This window comes from Hemitrygon akajei, chromosome 3, assembly GCF_048418815.1.
Source record: "Hemitrygon akajei chromosome 3, sHemAka1.3, whole genome shotgun sequence".
Taxonomy (NCBI): Eukaryota; Metazoa; Chordata; class Chondrichthyes; order Myliobatiformes; family Dasyatidae; genus Hemitrygon; species Hemitrygon akajei.
Window position 1 is genome coordinate 69,036,104 of NC_133126.1, and position 20,506 is coordinate 69,056,609.

A 20,506-nucleotide genomic window follows, 5' to 3' on the forward strand; every position below is an offset into this window, starting at 1 on the left:
GCACAGCCGACTCCCGGTGGCAGCGCCGCGCTCACGCGTGGACGCGCGCACATCGCAGCGCTCCCACCCCGCACCCGGCGCGAGCTGAAGCGAGGGGGGGGGGGGTTGGCGGGGGGCTGGGGATAGGTGGGCGTGGGAACACCGGCTGGCGATTCGATTGGCCGGGCGGCGCTTGCCAATCAATGTCGCCGGGGAATCGAGCGAAGTGTTCGATTGCGTTCGCCATTGTGAGAGCGGGAGGCCGCGCGCGTGTCCGCGCGGGAGCGAGCAGGGAGCTACGTTTGCTCGAGCTGGGTGACCTCTGACCCTCCCCCCCCTCCGCCTCCGCTGAAAGCGGGCAGCTGCAACACTGACAATGAGCGGAGCGGCACCGAGCGCGGCACTAGCAGCAGCTTTACCATTAGTATTAGACTAGGAGCCCCGTGCATTGCCACATATCTCTTACACTCACTCACTCACTCACTCACCCACCCACCCTCTTTGCCTCTCATTCACACCCACCTTCCCTTCTCTCTCACTCCTCTTCCCTCCCCTCCCTCACACTTCATCCATTCCCCCCTTTTCTTGTACCTTACAAATATCCTCTATAATTACCTTCTCACCGTATTTTCTGCAGCCACACACACACACAAACAAAACAACATGATGGCGGCAGCACCCATCCAGCAGAACGGGACCCACACGGGGGTTCCTATAGACTTGGATCCCCCCGACTCGAGAAAGCGGCCGCTCGAAGCGCCTCCTGAAGCTGGCAACACCAAAAGAACAAACACTGGCGGTGGGTATCTCCATTTATTCTCCTTCTGCGTCGCCCCCTCCCCCAAAAATCCCTTGGAAAAATGGCGTCTGTTTTGTTCGCAACATATTAAAATTGTAATTTTGGGGGAAAGAAGACATACTCTCGGTATTGATATCTTGCCTTTCAGCCCTGGATGACATGAATCAGTGGCAGAGCTCTGGTGGCCATGAACTGGCACGAACTGCTACAATTTGGATTGTGGGCTAACTAGCGGTTTTAAAGGAGTCCACTTTCCATCGTTTATTGCATATTAACAGTAGGGCGCAAGTAGGATTGCGTGGTTATTCGCCTTTTTTGGGGGTTAGCGAGATGCTTGTATTTTGCGAGTTGCAGACTCTGTAATGATTAACACCGTATAATTTTGTTGTGGGGGAAATTAGTTGTTTTGTTCCAAGAGTGCAAAGAATCTTGACGAGTGTGATGTTTCCTGGGCATACGTTCTCATTATTTTTTTGTTACTGACAGTGTTACCTGTGTAACAACGAAGTAGTTGGATAGAGCTGACTGAGGCTTGAAATTAAGTGATACTTAAAAGGATCTACTTTTACTTAGAGGATTTTACTTAAATGAGCTTAAAAGGATCGTTGCTCTCTTAACACCGGTTAAGAAATCTGGGATTGTGCTGCCTCGTATCTGTGTTGTGGTAACATATCATTATTGGGGATCAGATATAGAACCGGACCAAGTTCGGGAGAGAGGGATGCTGATCTTTCCTACACAGGGATGGTTCATTGATTCACGTGTTGTTGTTAATTATGTTCGTATCTTGTGTCTAAAAGTAAACAAACAGTAAGAAATCATTAGGAAAGCTGCTGAAGAGCGTTAGCCGGTTACATTGCGTTTATTTATTTACAGTGTTGTATGTAGAGATATTTAACTGCGCTACACGCAAACAGCGCGGTTTTATAGGTCAATTACAAATTCACGGTCACCATGGAAACCAGGACTGTCATCATCTTCTGATACATTATTCAAAATCCTTCTAAACATGGGTACGCAGAGACACTCTTTCTCCCTCTGCATCATAAAATGTCATTTATTTTTGTGACGTTTAACATTGAGTAACTATTTTGAAATGTTCAGTAGTTGCAAATTTAATAAAATGTATTATATAGACTAAAATATTTATTTCTCTACTAAACGCTATAATTTTCTTCAAAATTACCAATATACTAATTTATGATTACTCCGTTTTGCAGCAGAATCCAGGGCATAGATTTGGGGGAAATCTGTTTGTCCTTTTATCTCCGACTTTGCAATAATCTATTCGTTTTCCTTTTGCAGAAGACGGCCAGTATTTTTTAAAAGTCCTTATACCTAGCTATGCTGCCGGATCTATTATTGGAAAGGGAGGACAAACCATTGTCCAACTGCAAAAAGAGACTGGTGCCACGATCAAACTGTCCAAATCCAAAGATTTCTACCCAGGTAGGTGAAAGCGAGTTCAGAGATAATAATTGATAGCAGGGCAAACGGTTCCCCCAAATAATCGGACGATGTAATATTTAAGAACATTTAGTGCGTGTTGTTCGGGAAGAGTGAGTAAGGTATTTTACCTTTATTTACACTGTCAGTGAAATTCTGTTGTAGTCTTCTGGTATGACATTTGAAGTATGTGTATTTGGTTCTAGTTATTCTCCCATCCTCGTTAGCTGTTGAATTGTGTTTCTGAATATGCCTATCCACCCTTCCCTGAAGTACAGAGAGTTAAACGTGTGGGGGTGGGAGGGGGCAGGTGATAAATCTGTTTCTTTACTGCATTTATCAAATGTGTGTCGCCCATGCCAATCACCCCCTGTAATAATTATCAGAACTTAGCTATTGCACAGTTGTGCCTGAAAACAACTTTTGTCCTGGAAGAAATTGCAAATAAAAACAATCTGAGCTTGTCAGATGATAATTATGACGAATAACATTGCCAACGCTTGTAGGTTCTGGTTTGGTAAAGCCTGGTGCTGGGTGTCCGATTTAGTTCTGTCATTCAGTTGGCTTTGGGATTGTGGCTGAGGTGAAACGAGCTAAATTAGAAACCAGTGGCTTAATGACAAAATAAAAAGGTTACTGCTCTTCGTAAGTAAGCTGCTTTAGAATCCAGAGTTGCGTCCAATGGAATGAATGAATTCTGAGATCGAGAAGGGACAGCTGGTGTGACGCTGCAGTCGAGCAATTGGGGCATTTCATTTCTCGGTGACATTAACTGGGTGAGAGAACAGGCACGTTTCACTAGACCCAACTCACGGATGCTGTACAAACTACTTACCGTGTGGTTTTTCACCCCCGGTTTTTGTCAAATCGAGGCAGGCGCTCTGTAATAAAATAAAACCGGACTGCCGTCAAGTTGCAAGCGCCCATTCCTGAACAGAATGATTTTGACAACTGGAACCAGAGCTTCGTTCTGATTATATTATCTTATGCGATATAGAAAGGTTTCAAGTTGATGCGATTTAATGTTTGAATTGCAAAGAATCATTTTCTTTTCTGGCCTAGGGAGATCCATTTCATACCTACCATCACATAGGAGACGAATGCAGCTTTGTGATTGTGTTATGTTTGTGTGTTTGTTTTCCACCTTTCTTTCAAACTTTACGGACAGACCCCTGTTGCGCCCCCCACACTCACACACGCACTCACACTCACACACGCACTCACACTCACACACAAATTGTGCCTGCTACATGCAAACACGTGTGGTTGTGTTGGTATCAGTCTGAATAACCCAACTCAAGGTACATGTTCTGTGATTCAGAATGCGTTTAAATATCTTGAAGATGTTAGACTTTGTTGTTCAGCAATTATTTCCCGCAGATATGTTCTAATAAACTTGTCATTGGAACAGATGATTCCCCGCCTCCATAACTGATTGCACATAAAAATAATACTCCTTTGAAAGATTCAAAATCTTCCATTTTGCTTTTATACTGAGCTAATTTCGGAATGCATTTCAATTACGTTGTGAATCTGGGAATTTTTCAGCGACGCTTGGCCCGTTTCCTTACTACACGAAGAGTGCAAGCACTCTACCAGCTCTCTTAAATATAAGTATGAATGTTTCACTATCACTCGGTAAGGATGTTAGATATATTTAAGATGGTATGAGAAAATTCTTAGCAGGATTCAAAAGGCACCCTTCTACGTGATCCACATCCTTTATGCTTTGCACCCAAATGATGTTTGTGGCAAAAGAGGGCAGACATAACCACGAAATACTTTACATCTTACATTTAGCACAGGAATGACATTACAAACTTAGTTTATTAACAAAATTTAATGACTGGAATCATGTTTGGGCTGTTTTTAACCCATAGCACTGTGTCTAAACATTTTCTTATAAATATTTTCTTATATTTAACCAATGTAATATGCTTATGTTGACTGTCGTTTTGATTATTTATGCTGACCTGTGTTGCAGTACATGAAATAATATTTCAAATCTTCATAATTTGATCATTGACTTGTCAATTGTAACAGCATTGTGATTGTAGGAAGTGCATCATACCCAGTAAAGCAGACTACTGAATAGCAGTGCCAAACTTTATTTGTTACCACAACACCAGGTTTCCCTTTTTTTGTCACAACTAATGTACATTTAAAAGTTAAGATAAAATAAAATGTAATAAGCAAGCCTGTCGGGATTTATCCCTTATGCACTTGATTGACAGTTAAAGCTTATACTGAAGGTGGATATCCAGTCTTGCATTTACTGAGCTGTTCAGTCTCATTACCAATACTTATAATGCTGCCATTTGTTTTCCAGTATAAACTTTTAAAAAATACTTTCAGTGGAAATAATGCACTTAAAGTCTTAACTTAAGCTTTGGTCAATATCATCAATTAATCTACTATGGATAGAGATAAAATAGCAATGTGGATTATTTAATGATCATGTTTTCTGTTTGCATGTAGTGTTGCTTTAGAATCTATTTTAGCCTGCATTAAATATGGTATACATAAATACAATGCATTGTGAATAGCAAGGTTTAATAAGCATTTCATAATTGCCTGTTAATTAGTCATGAAGATGTTGTTTTTCTTTAAAGAAGCATATTTTTCATATTACTCCTAGTCGAAGCACCTTAATGTTGCGGATGTTATTATGCAGTGGTATAGGGTCAGTTGTGAAGTAAAAATATAGTTTAGAGAATTTGCCAATAACTGTACTGCTGAATTCCATGATAATAGATATTTTACTGAATCGTTTGAATCAGAGTTTTTAATCTATCCTGGTTTCAGCTATAATATGTTTAAAAAAATAGAATGCAAAATTCAAAATGAACATGAAACAGAGGGACATACTTGATTAAGCTTTCTAAGCATTAATCTATAGGAACAAAAAGAAAATCAGCATTTCAAGCCCATTTCAATTCATTGGAAATACTGACTGAAATTGTAGTTATGGTTCAAATTAATGTGAAATCCTAAAAGATAGAAAGATGTTTCTGCACTACATGACAATAAACAATTAAAGTGTGCTAACTGATGTTTTGGACTGCTCTGCATTTTACATTTAACATTCATAATATTTGTAAGTTAATTTCAAGTTATTTTATTATTTTGCCAAAGAACTGCCAAATTTATTGCTGTTTGAGTTCCTCTGTGTAATGTTCTAAGTTGCTAAAATGATACATTTTCAATTTTATAGTGATACATTACTTTTAACTAAAGTTGCCACTCTCCTGTTAATTTTCTGGTGTCTTCTGAAGCAGAAAATTGCTATCATACCAATTTTGGGCAGAGCCACATCTTTTACTGCTTTCTATCTCATTTTTACTAATATCATATGTATGTAGTGCTGAACTCTATTTGAGGATTGAAGACATCGACTTCACTTTGTGAAGAACTTTCTAAAGTCTTTTTAAAAAATATTTTTTAATATTGATAAAAGAAAAAACCCCACTAACAAACCTGAAACAAAAAAAGAGAAAGAAAAAAAGAAAGAAAAAGAAAGATATTTAGTCTAAAGTATGCCCTATAGTTTTTAATCATGAAGTAAAATTTCAAAAATTTGAGCAGTTATTATGTTACAGTAAATGCAGTTTAAGATATATCAAGTACACAGCATGCTTAATATATAATTGAAGTTCTAGATAGTGTTATACTTTATCATTAGTGATAGGAAAGGGTGATGTTTTTCCAAAACTCTGAATTACTGCAGTAATGTCACATGTAGAATATAAAGAAGCTCCAAACATTTCATTGAACTTGGCCAGTAGCATGTGGTATGAAAGAAAGTTTGTTCGAGGAAAAGCAAAGCTGGTTGTGGAGATTTTTGATCTGTACAAACCCTTTCTTAAGATGATGCATGCTTTTGCCAGTCTACTTGCCAATTATCCAGTAGAGCTGCCAATGTCTTTGAATTACAGAAAGCTCTTGATGCTGCAGCCTTTTTTAGTGTTAAAAACCTCAGTAGAATAGGGATAAGGAGGTGATGTGTTGACATATAGTAGGTCACCAGCTGCATGCACTGACAATTCTTAACAGGACAGCTGCTGGTCATGTGATCTTTGTTGTTGGACTTAAATGGTTACTTTCTTTTTGAACAGGATTTATCTGTGTCAAAGTTAAGAAATAAAGGACCAAGCACTGTTGGGATGAGGTAGAGAAATGAAGGGATAGAAAAAAAACACACTAAAAATATCAATGTGGCTGGGAATACTAATGGTTAGCTTACTTGAAACATCCTATTTCTTATCCTCTATGACGTAGTAATTTTCAGCATCAACTAAATTATGACGAAGTATTGTGTAAACTACAGTTAGTTTTACTGTAAGTTAGAAAGAAATTCACAAAATTTGTGAATTCTGAGTTAAAATTAACACATTTGCTATTACAGGATGCAAACAAAAACTTGGGGTTATGTGTTGATTCATTGGTTTACTGTCTGGTGGCTTAGTTGTTACATTACTGGATTAATAACCAAGAGACCAAAAGATATAAAATCAAATTCCACCAGGGTAGCTGATGAAATTACAGTCAGTTAACTAAATAAAAAGAAAGGAAACTGTCTAAAAACCAAATATCAGCTTTACTTATGTTCTTCACAATTGATTCTAAACACCAGTTTAGTCTTGATTGTCCAGACATGTAGATCAGCCTGCTGGTTGCATCAGACCTGACTGCAAACCTTTCATCACCATCTAATCGTATTAAGAATGGAGGACTAATGCTGGGCAATAATGCCTCAAATGATAAATTGTATAAATTCTGTAAGTTATGTAACTGTCCTCACTTTATTCAGTTATTGTCCCTCTTGTATGTTGTAATATTTTGAACATTTAAGATGCAGTGCTGACAAAAGTATTCATTATTAGATGTTCAAACACGAGGAAATCTTCAGATGCTGGAAATTCGAACAGCACACACAAAATGCTGGTGGAACACAGCAGGCCAGGCAGCATCTATAGGGAGAAGGGTCTCGGCCCGAAACGGCCCGACAGTGCTTCTCCTTATAGATGCTGCCTGGCCTGCTATGTTCCACCAGCATTTTGTGTGTGTTGTTTGTCATTATTAGATGTTGATAGCTTAGATACCACGACCCCTATATTTACAGGAGGAGGAGCTCTGCCTGATAGTCATAACAGAGAAGCTTGGCTACCTGTAAGCTGCATGAAGCCAGCCCAGCAACAAATGCATAGATGTATGGATGGTTGCATAGTTGGCACAGCTTGATTTGGAGGGTAGGGGAGAGAATGGAGGTTGTGGTCTCTAGAGCGTGACGGTCAGAAATGAGGGTAAAACAATGCCTGATCACATTGAGAGATAGTGCACTTGGGAAATTTGTTTGCTTGAGGGATTGCGGGAGAAGTATTTCAGCATCTCCTATCCATAAGCACTTAGCGCTTACATGGTATCAATATTGCCTCTGTTTACCTGTAAGAAAATAGAAGATACCCACACATACTTATTTAAAGTTACTCATGTAACCCTCTTTTCCTCAGCATCAGTTAAAATTAAGATCTGATTTTATTCTGGATGTATTATTTGGGAATATTTATGTTTTATCACCTTAATTTTTTAAATGTCACTTGTTTTTTGATTTTAGTTTGGGAGTGTAGGATATTTCATGATTTTTAATTTCAGTTTGTATATGTTGGAAAAAAATAAAATGCTCTTTATTAACTATGTGAATAGGAAAATAACACAATTGTCTTGTCTGGGTTGCTCCCTTTTCCTTCCTCCCCACACCTTAACCCCTCCCCCCAGCCAAACAAAATGTCACTAAATGCATACATTCCAACATAGAGAGATTAAGCCATGTGCTAATATCATAAAAATCAGGATTGGTTCTGATAGCATAAGAAACAGTTGTCAACTGTTCAACTGTTAAAAATTATTTAAATAAAACCTCACTTGTGTTTTTATAATTCAGAAATATAATAAAATAATAGTTCTGAACAAAAATGATTTTGCATTGTTCCTGGTTTTATATATAATTATGTAATCATTTTGGGTAGATGGAGCTCCTCAGCCTGGGAAGGCAGTCCATCTAAGAGAGGGAAAACTCTGATTTCAAACCTCTGCTGCCTTGCAGCCATACCCACTCATGGGAAAAGCTTCGGGAGTAAACCCTGAGGACAAATCCGGAGCTGGAGTCCCTAAGGCAGTCTGACGTTGCCTTCAACCTTGTTTTGCCCACTCCTGCAACGACACTGGTGCCAAGCTGTATCAGCCCTCGCCCTTCCCTTGGATAACGTCAGTGGCATGGAGAGGGGAGACTCGCTGCATGGGCAACTGCGGTCTTCCATACAACCTTGCCCAGACCTTCTCCCTGGAGAGGGCGCAGATCTGTGGTCTCACGAGACTAACGGACACCATACAGTCATACTTACTGCCCATTACGCTGCTGGTATTTGGGGCAGCAATGAAGGTCCTCCATTTCTGTCAGTGTTCATGGCTTTCTTCATCATGTCAATAGCTTCCTCTCTGTTTTCACTGCAGTCAGTCATGCAAATCTAGGGTAGGGAGACTCAGGAATGCTATTGTACAGGGATTGTTCATTGCTGTTTATGTAACAATTTTGTTTTTCTAGTCAGGGTTGTTTGCCCTGAGCTGAACCCTGAACCTTGAGGACTGGTGGACCACTCTTAGTCTGTCCTCTAACCTTTGACCTGCTTGGCATGGATAATCCTACCAAGAGCCAAAGTATAAAGTCCTGACTTCAGCCAACATAGCTCTCTAGGTCGCTGAGGCACGCAAGCCTCGAAACCACGATAAGGTTGTGGTCCTCTTGGAAGATTCTGTCATCATGCAGTAACTTAATCATGTAGTTTGGCTCAGCAACTGGGATGCTGGCTAAGAAAACAGAAATGTAACTTTACTCAGAAAGGTATAATCTGCGTCCAGAACTCTGATCCACACCTGTTACTGGATGTATTCAATATAAATAGTAATATATGTAAGGTTTGCATTAATAATTATTACAAAGCAGTATCAATAACATGACACAAATTTCTCTCTTTGTGGCATCTGTTGAATCTGTACTTCAACCTCAATGAGTGAGCATTAAAGGAAATATTAAACATGGTTTCATTGGCATTGTGGCCAATATATTGGACTGGTACATAGACTTTCCTTGTAAAGGAGTGTTGTAACATGTCAGTTTTATAGCAGCTGGGGAGGAAGGTATTAACAAGCTGTCATGTATTAAATTAAAAATGGCTTTTACTTTTAATAAGTCCATTGGAAATATAAATCTAGTGATATAAATCATTGGGTTCTTATTCTTGTATGTACCACAAAAGATGTTTTTGATGGTGCTTTTCTGATTGGAAGTCCTTGTTGTTTCTGCTTTATATCGATAGTTTGGAAATGAATACATGAGATACAATAAGTGAGTTTGCGGATGATGCAAAAGTTTGTGATGTGGATAGCAAGGAAGCATGTTCAAGGCTGCAACAGGAAATGGATTGGGCAGAGAGTTGAGTGGCATGTTAGCATATGGAACTTAATTCTGACAGGTGCGTTTTTGAGTTGGCCATACACATTAATTGGTGAGGTGCTAGGAATATTGATGAACAAGAGGACTTTGGGGTTCAAGTCCATAGTTCTCTAAAAGTGGCAGCACAGATCAACAGGATGGTGTGAAAGGCATATATAGCATGCTTGCTTTCATAGGCTAGAGCTTGGAATATAAGAGTTGGGAGATCATGTTGTAACTTAACTAATCACTAGTTAGGATTGTTATGAACCCCATAACTGGGTCACTTACCAGCAAAGATAGAGAGGTCCGCTGAAGTCTGATGGTACCATTTTTAAACGTTTTTATTTATAAAGGGGCACAAAAGTAAGGTTAATACAAACATTCAGATAATATACGTCGTCAATACTCAATCTAAAGCACGGGTATAGTAATAATCAACAATACGAAGTAGCTCTATCGTTTGTCTAGGGGTAAAACTATCGTCCGATGGAAATATCAAAGTCTCTGAAGTTCATGCAGGCTTTTAGCCTTTCGGAGACCGCTGGGGCTCACGTGTTGGAGAGAGAAAATAAACTTGCCAGCCTGTTGAACTCAAATCATGGAATCGGGAACGTGAGTTCCCCATTGTCAGTTCGGAATCCTTTTCGGGGTTATCAGCCACTCGATTCCCTAGCTAGGGGAACCAAATCACACGTGGCTCCCGAACAGCTTCCCGTCCTTACGGGAGCGATGAGCAATGGTGTCTCCGTCTGGTGCGTCGCTGGAGTACTGCCTCCTGCAGTCTCCTTTTTATCATGACTGGCAGATTTGTAAATGTCAATCAAGGTAGGGTGATACAATCCCCACCCCCACATTGCCCAAGGGTGTCCATGTCCCTGATAGCTGGCACGTACTATAGAGTTGCAATTCACACAGGTGCCTCTAAGAACAATGGTCAAATCCGTTGCATTGTCTCTCATTTCCTGGGTCCAAGACCCGAATTAATAGCGATCTTGCGATTCTCCGGAAGGAGGGGGCTGGTCCCGCACCCTTCGGCCCCTCAGAGCTGTGGTACATTCATAACAGGATATACTTGGAATATTAAGTGCATTTCTGGCAGCAACACTATAGGAAGTATGTAGTTGTGCTGGAGAGAGTACAGAGGAAATTAGAGGACTTTAGTTATGGGAGGAGATTGATAAGATTCACTGGAGTGACGAAAACTGGATAGAGCTATGTAAAATTATAAGAAACATGGATAGAGCAGCTAGTCATTTTTCCATGGTAGGAGTGTTCAAAACAAAGGGGCTTGGGTATAATGTAAGAGGAAGAAGTATTAAAGGGGATTTGAGGAGAATTTTTTTTTAAACACAGTAGTTGATATCTGCATCTTGCTGCCGGTGGAGGTGGTGGAGTCAGATATGATAACTGTTTAAGAAATGTTTAGACAGACACTTGACTAAGCAAGGCACGGAGGGAAGTGGATCTAATGTGAGCAAATTTGATTGGTGTAGATGGGCAAAAAGGCTAGCAGAACATGGTGAGCAAAAGAAACCATTTCTGTGCAATGTCTCAGATATTAACTGTATTTCCAGCAGCCATTTTCTATGCACTATAAAGGTCAAAGATTTGAAATATTTTGGCACTGTTGACCCTTTAGAAATGTGGTTCAGATGAAGGGCCAACCTGAAATGTTAACTGTTTTCTGTCCGTTGCAGCTGCTTCGCCTTCTGAGTGTTTCCAGCATTTTGTGATTTTATTAATGGAGTTTAAATATTTTTAAAAATGTGCTCTGAAATAAATTTTTGGAAGAGTTTTTATTTCATTGCCTTAGTGCAGACTATGTACTTGCGCTGATGTCAACAATCTGTCATCTTCTTGTCCACTGACTGATAGAAGCCACTGATAATTATTGCTTGATGACATCAATTAACAGGAAATAATGAAAAGCATCTTCTTTCATGGAATGCCCTTTAATTTTTTGCCATTCATCATTTGAATGTGTTTGTATGCACATTCACAGCAGATTACTGGATTACAATTTTTAATTAACACATTTGTGTAATTGGCATAATCCTAATTGAGTAATTATTGGGAAATAATTGGTTATAATTTCTGCAATAAGTCGAAAACTGGTGCTCTTGTACAGCGCTGTAGGTAAGAACATGGGTTTACATGTTAAGCTTATGGAATGGAGAATGTGAAATTGAAAAGCTTTGCAGAAGCAGATGTCGCTGGTTGTACTGACTTCTAAAAAATTTATATAAATTGTATTCTTAGTTCTCATCTGAATTACAGGAAGAGGTTTTGTAGTGTTTATGAAGTAGATTCTGACAGACCTAACTGATTCAGAGAGAGGTTTAGATTATTACGCAGTGAAATCACTAAGTGTAAATTAAAAGCAATTATGATTTAATTAAATGCATGTAATTAACTGTCTTTAAAGACTCTATAATTTTATACTTTTGAAATGCAATTACTATGAAGAGGTTATTCAGTAGCATGTTTTGTGTAACACAATAGATATAGCATTTCTTGTAATATCATGACTGTACTGCACCTTTAAATTATTCCACCCTGTCCCTATAAAATAGTATAACTGAAATATCTTTATTCAATGAGAATAATATGACTTTTGCTTTTTATGTATGCTATTATCAGGTATTAATATACTGTCGGTAACTAACCATCCCATTCAAAGGTTAACTGTAGGAATAACGTTCTTGAAAATGGAGTTATTACAAGAGTTTACTTTCCTTGTTGGTGTTTTAACTTTCCTGGTAGAATATTATAAAGATCTACAGTTTCTTTGAAACAATAGATACTGTATTTTGCTAATTTGGTCAGCATCAAACACTATAGGGTCAGACATAATGGAGTAATCTTCAATCTTCTGTTTGACATTCTCACTTTCAGAAGAGCACCGTTGCTCTATTTCCTAAATTTTCCATCCTGGGGTGACTAAATGTGATTGTTAATCTGTGCTTTAGTGACGGAGGCAATCTGTAGCAGTAAATTGTTTCAGTAAGTTAAAAGAAAAGACTGTATTCTCATTGGGCCAAAGTGGATTTGAATCTTATCTTGGGTGGTGAAATTCTGGTTTAAACTCCGGTGTGCTGCCCCATGCCTTGGAAATGCAATAACCGTGAAGCTGCGATTATAAACCACTGAAAATTGCAGCTATTCCTCACTCTTTTTTTCCTGCTAGTGATAAAGATGTGGTAACCCAGATCTTCGTTGTTTATTGACCACAATGTTTAGTTGCAGCTGCTGACACTGGAGACAAGCCAGGATACAAGCTCTACTGTTGTAGATCTGTCAAGCCATAACTCTTAGAAATAGAAATGACTTTTGCAGTCTGCATATGAGATTGTCATCCCATTTCCATCTTTGGATGCTGTTCTGATATAAAATAGAACAGCATCTGCAGAGATCTGACTGACAAACCTCTCACTGGGACTCATCATTGCAGGCTGCAGCAGGTGCAGAGTTCCTTAGTCCTTTCAAAGGTTTGGGAATTTTGTTTTAAAATTCATCAGGAGACTAGAGGGAATGTAGTCTTGAGAGCAGTGTGCTCGATGTCAGTTGTCCAGTGCTGGAATGCCGCAGGTAATTGGGCAGGACGGGTGAGAAATGTAGCGATGTGCTTCTCACGTTGCACTGCAGCTGCTGCCGAGTTTAATTAATCTGACCCGTAGAGGCTGTGGTGTCATGGTGCAGCATACATACACACAGACAAGAAATGGCTAGACTTGACTTTCTCAGTTCACATTGAGTCAGTAGTATCAATAGTATCAACCAGATTGGAAGAAAAGCTTCTGCTGCTGTAAAAATGCCATACAGTGAGTTGAATCACAAAGATTAATAGTTATACCATTTTTGACTTATCAGATTTCTGATAGGATAAAGTGCATTAAAATTATTTAGTTTGTGAAACGAAAGTGCAAACAGCTTAGCTAAAAGTGGACATCAGCTGTTGTTTTAAGGATATAACATTAATTTTGATAAGTATTATGATCATGTTACTTCACAATGGCAGTTTGTGTGGATGTTGGCATTTCAATAATATGCTGTGTTGTTACTTACAGAACAATGGCACCCTTAACTTGTACTATATGTTTCCAGAGTATATTTTGTTTTGACCTCTGCTTTCTGCTGGAAACTAACTGAAATTAAGATGGATTTTCTTTAAATCTAGAGAAATGCATTTCCATGTTCATTAATGTTTGTGTTTTGAAAAAGCCTGCTTTTCCTTGAGATTTGATTATGTCATCATGATATCCCCTCTAATTACTTTGTTTTCATAGATGAAGACTTTGTACAAATATTGAAAGTAGAAAGCCTTGGGAGGTGAAATAGCACCGTCAGACATAAAAGTTTGCCTGGCAGCCTGTTGGCAATCAGTCAGTGTGAGCATGGAGAATTTCTAACTGTAAACAGGATATTATAAAGGGGACTAGGTTATTGAGCCTTAGAGGCTACATCAGAGTGATTTCCTGGTTGAATTGTGAATGAATCTCATGCCTCTTATTCCTTAATGCCATTAATTACTAAGTTATCTATCTCAGATTTAGAACTATCATTTGATCCAGCATCCACTGCCATTTGTTGAAGAGTTCCAAAACTCTGTTGCCTTTTGCATGCAGAGGTGATTTGTAACTTTTTTTTCATCACCAGATCTTGTTCTAATTTTTAGAGCATTTACTCCTTATCTCCCAAACCAGGGTAAATGGTTTCTTGTTTTTCTCTCTCTACCCATTCAGTTCCCATTTAACAATGAAATACAATTATAGTACATTGCCTCCCAACTTTCTAAATTCGATGGAACACAAATATATTTCATATCACTGTGCTGGATCACACATCTGTGCAGAGAAGTATGAGTAAGCTGCAATGTTCAAGTCAGCTTGTTCCTGAATTCTGTGCATCTAACTTCCAGCAATGGGGCTGAGCTCAGAAATGTGTACTAGGCCTTACCCATATAGAGTGCAGCCCTATTCTTTGAGTAGGTCACTGAGCTGGCCTGAAAAGCTCAGTGGAGATGAGAATAGTTGTACTTAATCAAAATATTTTAAATTAATGCTATCACTTGTGTGTTTCTAAGTCTTATAAATCTATTTTTTTGATAATTGATCTCTGTATGACAATTAGACTGTAAGTATTTTTTTAAGTTCTTTGACAGTAGTGAGCTATCAACGGGTCATCAAAATGACCTGGGGGCAGGGCTTCACATCTGCCAATTTAGGCCTCATCATCAATTATAGTGTGGCTGCAATAGCAAGGCCTGGACCTTTGGTCCCACAAGACCACATAACATAGTGTGACCATGGGATTGACATAATCTAGCCTATAAACTTAGTTATTGGAGTTGAGTTATTTAGTCATTTGGTTAATTTTAGAGATACAGAAAACTGCCTGCAGATACTGGAAATGTGAAGGAACTCAACCCAAAGCACTGATTGTTGTACTTAGTCTATAGTTGCTGCCCGGCCCACTGAGTAGCTTTAGCTCCTTTGTGTATTGCTCCATTCGGTTTATTTGCAACACTCGTTACAGAGAAATATATTCTTCCAAGTAATAATAGACTGGTAATGACTAATGACATTTTCCAAACCCTTCCAATTCCATTTCTTTTCCTGTAGTAATATGACTTTTGCAGTTTATAGTTGTGGTGTTTAACTTAGTTAAATAGGCATTCATTTTACTACTGATCTTGTAAGGCATCATGAACATAGGAATAAAAGAAATAAAGCAGGAGGTACCATTCGGTTTCAAGATTGCCCTGCTATTCATTAACCTCATGAATTATCGCCTACCTCAGCATCATTTTCCTGCCCTGCCCTGCCCGCAGGGCATGTTAACTTTCAATAATTTGTTTACAACAACACCCATGTCCCTTTGAAAATGAATATTTTCCAATTTCTTACCTTTTAAATCATACTCTTAAAGCAAGATTTGTCTTTTCTCTTCCAAAGTGGATTGCCTTGCATTTTACCAGATTTTTCTTTACAGGTCATGTTGCTGCTTTCTCATTTAGTTTGTCTATATCCCCTTGAAGTCTCCTTGCTATTTAGGTGACCTATATTTCTATCCCTATTCAGCCTCACCCCCTCTAGATCTTTCACTGTGTAACAGTCAGGCTAAATTCTGATAAAATGGAGTGTTTAGTTTTCACTATTCCGTGGTTGCTTATTGTTTTACCTTAGGTTGAATTGAGTACCATTCTTTGTTATTGACACTGGGTTGAAAAGTACACGTTTTAACATTGTTGCTTGTACCAAATATTAACATGGTGTCTAACTGCTGGAAAAATACTATGCAACCAGTTGAGTGAAAAATGTAATGGAAATGAGAAGATAAATAATGTTTCTCCTTCAAGGAATGGGGTTCCCTTCCTCCACCATTGATACTGTCTTCACCAGCATCTCCTCTATTTCTCGGATATCCAGGTTCACCCTATCTTCCTGCTGCCTTGACGTGCATAAGTTCCTCTTGTCCTTGCCTACCACCCAATGAGCCTCCGCATCCAACACATCATTCTCTGCAACTTCTGCCACCTTTTATGGGCTCCTACCACCAAACACATCAAGTACATCTTTACCTCCCCCACCCCACTCTTTGCTTTCTGCGAGGATCACTCTCTCCAGGATTATCTTGTCTGTTAGTTCCTCTCCACAAGCTCCTACCTGCCACATATTCCTGAAAGTGACAGAATTGATACACCTATCCATTCAACTCCTCTCTTGTCTCTATTCAAGGTCCCAATCAGTCCTTCCTGATGAGGCAATTTGTCACCTCTGAATCTGTTGGGGTCATCTATTGTGTATGGTGCTCCTGATAGAGCCTCCTTTATATTGGTGAGACCCAACATAAACTGGGAAACCACGTCCGCTCTATCCGCCAAGTGCAGAATTTCCAGTAACCAACCATTTAAATTCCTATTCCCATTCCTGTTCCAAGATCGATCCATGGCCTCCTCTTTTGTCATGCTGAGGCTACTCTCATGGTGGAGGAGCAACACATAATATTCCATCTAAGTAGCCTCCAATCTGATGGCATGAACATAGATCTCTCCTTATGGTAATTATTTTTCTCCCCCTCCCCTTTCCCTCTTTTTCTATTCCCCACTCTGGCCTTTTACTACTTCTCCTCACCTGCTAATCATCGTCCCCTGGTGCCCTTCCTTCTTCCTTTTCTCCCATGGTCTACTCTCCTCTCCTATCAGATACCTCCTCCTTCAGACCTTTACCTTTCCCACCCATCTATCTTCACCTATCATCTTCCAGCTATCCTCCTTCCTCTCCTCTTTTTAAAATTCTGTCATCTTCTCTCTTTCTTTCCAATCCTGAAGAAGGGTCTCAGCCAAAAATGTTGACTGTTTATTCATTTCCATCTATGCTACCTGACCTGTTGAGTTCCTCCAGCATTCTGTATGTGTCGCTCTGGATTTCCAGCATCTGCAGAATCTTTTGTGTTTTAAGATAAATAAAATAAAATCTTAAGGCTGCATTTAATCTTGAAATAATTAATTTTTGGACCTAATTTTCTCAATATCAATGTTATGCACATAAAACAGCTGTAACATTGACTCTGTTCAGGAATGCTTAACATTTAGAGCTGTTGTAAAATATAAATACAAAATGTCATTTTGGTCCACAAATTATTCACAAAATGGGATGTGCATCACCTTCTCTATAAAGTATGGAATAATTGTTAATGTTTTCTCAGCAATGTAAACTATAATATTTAATTTTCAAGTTGGTAAAATACAATTTTTATGATGGTTTGTTAGAGCTAAATAGTTGACTACATCTGTCAGCTGAGTGTTAGAAATAATGAATAGCTTCAGCCTTGGGTTTGTGTATTATAGCCATTGCATTACTGCCAGTGCATACTTGGAAATGTTCTCCTTGGAAACTAATCTTAGGCTGCTGGTTCCGAGAGCAATGAGTTTCATATATTAACAAATGAATAATGAGAAGATAGTCTCTCAAAATCTGGGGCAACAATTTTTCTTCAAATATAACACCTGAATCTTGCATGATCTGAAGTTGCATTTAACTGGAAAGTTCCCCAAAGCTTGCTAATAGTTTTAGCTATTTTATGTTATAATTTACTAGTGGTTTCAATGCTAATTTCAGTGGTTAGCTGTTTTTCATTTTAAAGATGTATTTACATTTTGTTGGTGTTATCGACCTCTGTAGGTCTACTTGCCCTGCACTCATTATGGCAAGGATAAGGTTTGTTTTAGAAATATTGAAAATGGAGTAGGCCATTCAGCCCCTGGAGCTGACTGCCATCCTAGTGTATATGACCTAGCTGAGCCCTTGGCCTCACATCCTCTAACACATGTAGCCCCCAAAAGTTTATCCAGCATCTTTAAAATTGGTAATTGAGCTGGTATTTACTGCTTTTTGTGGGAGGAAAAAAAATCAGAATCTTAATCATTCTTTAAACTATTGCCTCTTATTTCCAAGTTGTATCCACTTGACCTAGATTCTCCCATCAGCAGAAAATATTTTTTCTTCAACTGTGCTATCAATAGCATAAAACAGAACTAAATCTGCTGTCCATCCCCACTCCAGGGAATTTATCCGATTTATGTCATTGGTCCTTTACTCACATAAATAACTTTTAGAGCTGTGGTAACATTTTTTTTATGCCTCTTAACTCTTTCTAAGGTTGATTATGTTACTTTCCAAGGTGAGGTTTCTGATGTTACCTAGATGCTCAAAATCTGGTCTAACTCCAGCTTTCCATTGATGTTGCAAAATGTTCTTTCCTTTGTATTTTAATAACAAACATTTCTTTCACTATGTTTAGTTTCCACCTTACATTTGTGGTCATACTCCTGTGGGCACCTGATTTTGTTTGGACTTGCACTGTTCCTGGTCTTTCACCAGTTACATATGTATTGCAAACTATTATTTTATTTAATCCAAAATTGATTTCATTGCACTTAATCTGTATTAAAATCTGTCCACCACAGGTTTGTACCCACACCTAATCAGTGACCCTGTAATTTCATGATCCTGTCTACATTAGCTGTTGTATTGCAACTCTTAGTGCTGTGCATATTTGGCTAGATGGTTATCTGCATGGTACTTTTATAATCCTCAGTCATTAATAGAAGTATCATCTTGAACGTCCACTCTGATTACTAAATATGCATGTAGAAGTGACTGTATATGGCAATCAGCTTCGCAAACTCCATTTCACCACAGACTGAAGAATACATTTATCACTTGTTTAATACTACTGATCTAGAAATGAAGATCACCTACTCATGTTTAGTTGAGATATCAGCATATATCCTTTTGAGCAGGTACTCATTCTCATTTCTCTTTTCTCTTTTGCCACATCAAGCCAATGAAAAAAATGCCTTTAGTGTCATAGGCTGTAACTATAGACTCTGCTTCTGGACTGAGAAGCTGAGTGAAAATGATCTGCTAATTGGCCACGCTATCGAGCTTGGTGATCACAAAGCTAATCATGATCGAGATCAGTTTTATGCATAAAGTTTTTGTGTTGCTACATTATATTCCATTAATTTCTTCTTTCTGGAGAGGGAACCCTGCTAGTTATTGTTGTAGTTATTGTCCTTTCTGCTGTTAAAAAGACTGACTTTTGAGTGAATTGACTTTACTTTCCACACACTAGACTATAGTCATCTGTATTGCCTCACCTTCAAATCATTGACTGACAGTGTTGTCAATAAATATCCTATTGACTTTAATAAATAGTCTCTTCTGTGAAACCCTCTCATGTACTCTCTGGAAGTCAATGTAGGTTATATCTAGAGACATTTCTCTGACTGAAATATGATTTTAAAAATCTAGAAATCTTGACTAAAGTTGATGTTTTTGGGTCAATGACTTTTAATTGATCTGATAAAAGGTCATTGATCAGAAATATTAACTCTGTTTTTCTCTCTCCACAGACACTCCTTGACTTGCAGAGAATTTCTAGCATTTTATGTTTCTGAGTCAACCTCAGCACATAAATTCTTGTATTACCTTGAATTGTAGGTGTACCATCCCTGCCTATTCTTCTCCTTAGTGCATTTTTTCCCGTTGGTTCTCATCCCTTGTACATTGCCAGGGCACACTGTAATGGTTACTGTTAGCAATGAGTTTACATTAACTCTCTGAACATATGCCACTGGCCACTATCCCTTCTTGCACAAGTAGAGAATCAGCCATCTTGTAACTGACAGCAACAGAGGAAGAGATACTGAATATCAGTAGATTCACAGTGTATCTTCACAGCTACCTGAACTTAGTATCAAATTGCTGTTTTGCACACAGCACTCACTCGTGTTGACATGATGTCAACAGGAAGTGAAATTCAATCATTTGTAATATCCTTACCATGATGGTTCTAATTCATGCTTAGGCTTCACTGTAGGACCATCATATGCCCCATGGGAGATCATGCTGTCTATCAGCACCTCTTCATCAATGGTCATTCAGTCCAAAATTGTACTTCCATGAAGCTGAGATATAGCTCAGTTCAGAATTATCTTTATCATTGAGACTATTTAGACAGATAATTGGCATTTTACTTTCATCAGAACTTGGAAAAGGTAGAGGAATGCATGTGATAAATTGGTAAGCTGGGGACTAAGAATAATTGAATGACACTGGTATATATGATACCAGCTGAGAAAAGGTAGTGAAGGCTTGTAAATATCATCTGATTTGTTCACTCTGCCCCCCCCCCCCGTCAGAAATTTAAAACATGTTGATTTCTAATTTTTCCTAGTTCTGATGGAAGGTCACCAACTTGAAACATTGACTTTTTCTCTTTCC

At 38.7% G+C, this 20,506-nt stretch overlaps 1 protein-coding gene across 4 annotated transcripts in view; it reads left to right on the forward strand.

The window, feature by feature from the left end:
* Positions 1-272: 272 nt before the first annotated feature.
* LOC140725087 (RNA-binding protein Nova-1) overlaps positions 273-20,506 on the forward strand; it is a 247,749-nt gene continuing 227,515 nt past the window's right edge. For 2 of the 4 annotated variants that reach the window (XM_073040084.1, XM_073040085.1), the window contains exons 1-2: positions 275-778; positions 2,084-2,227. In XM_073040084.1, the coding sequence (XP_072896185.1) occupies positions 643-778; positions 2,084-2,227 (280 nt within the window). In that variant the 5' untranslated portion in view covers positions 275-642. Of the gene's footprint in view, positions 779-1,470; positions 1,792-2,083; positions 2,228-20,506 lie in introns of those variants that run through there. The other 2 variants (XM_073040083.1, XM_073040086.1) reach the window with 2 other exon arrangements.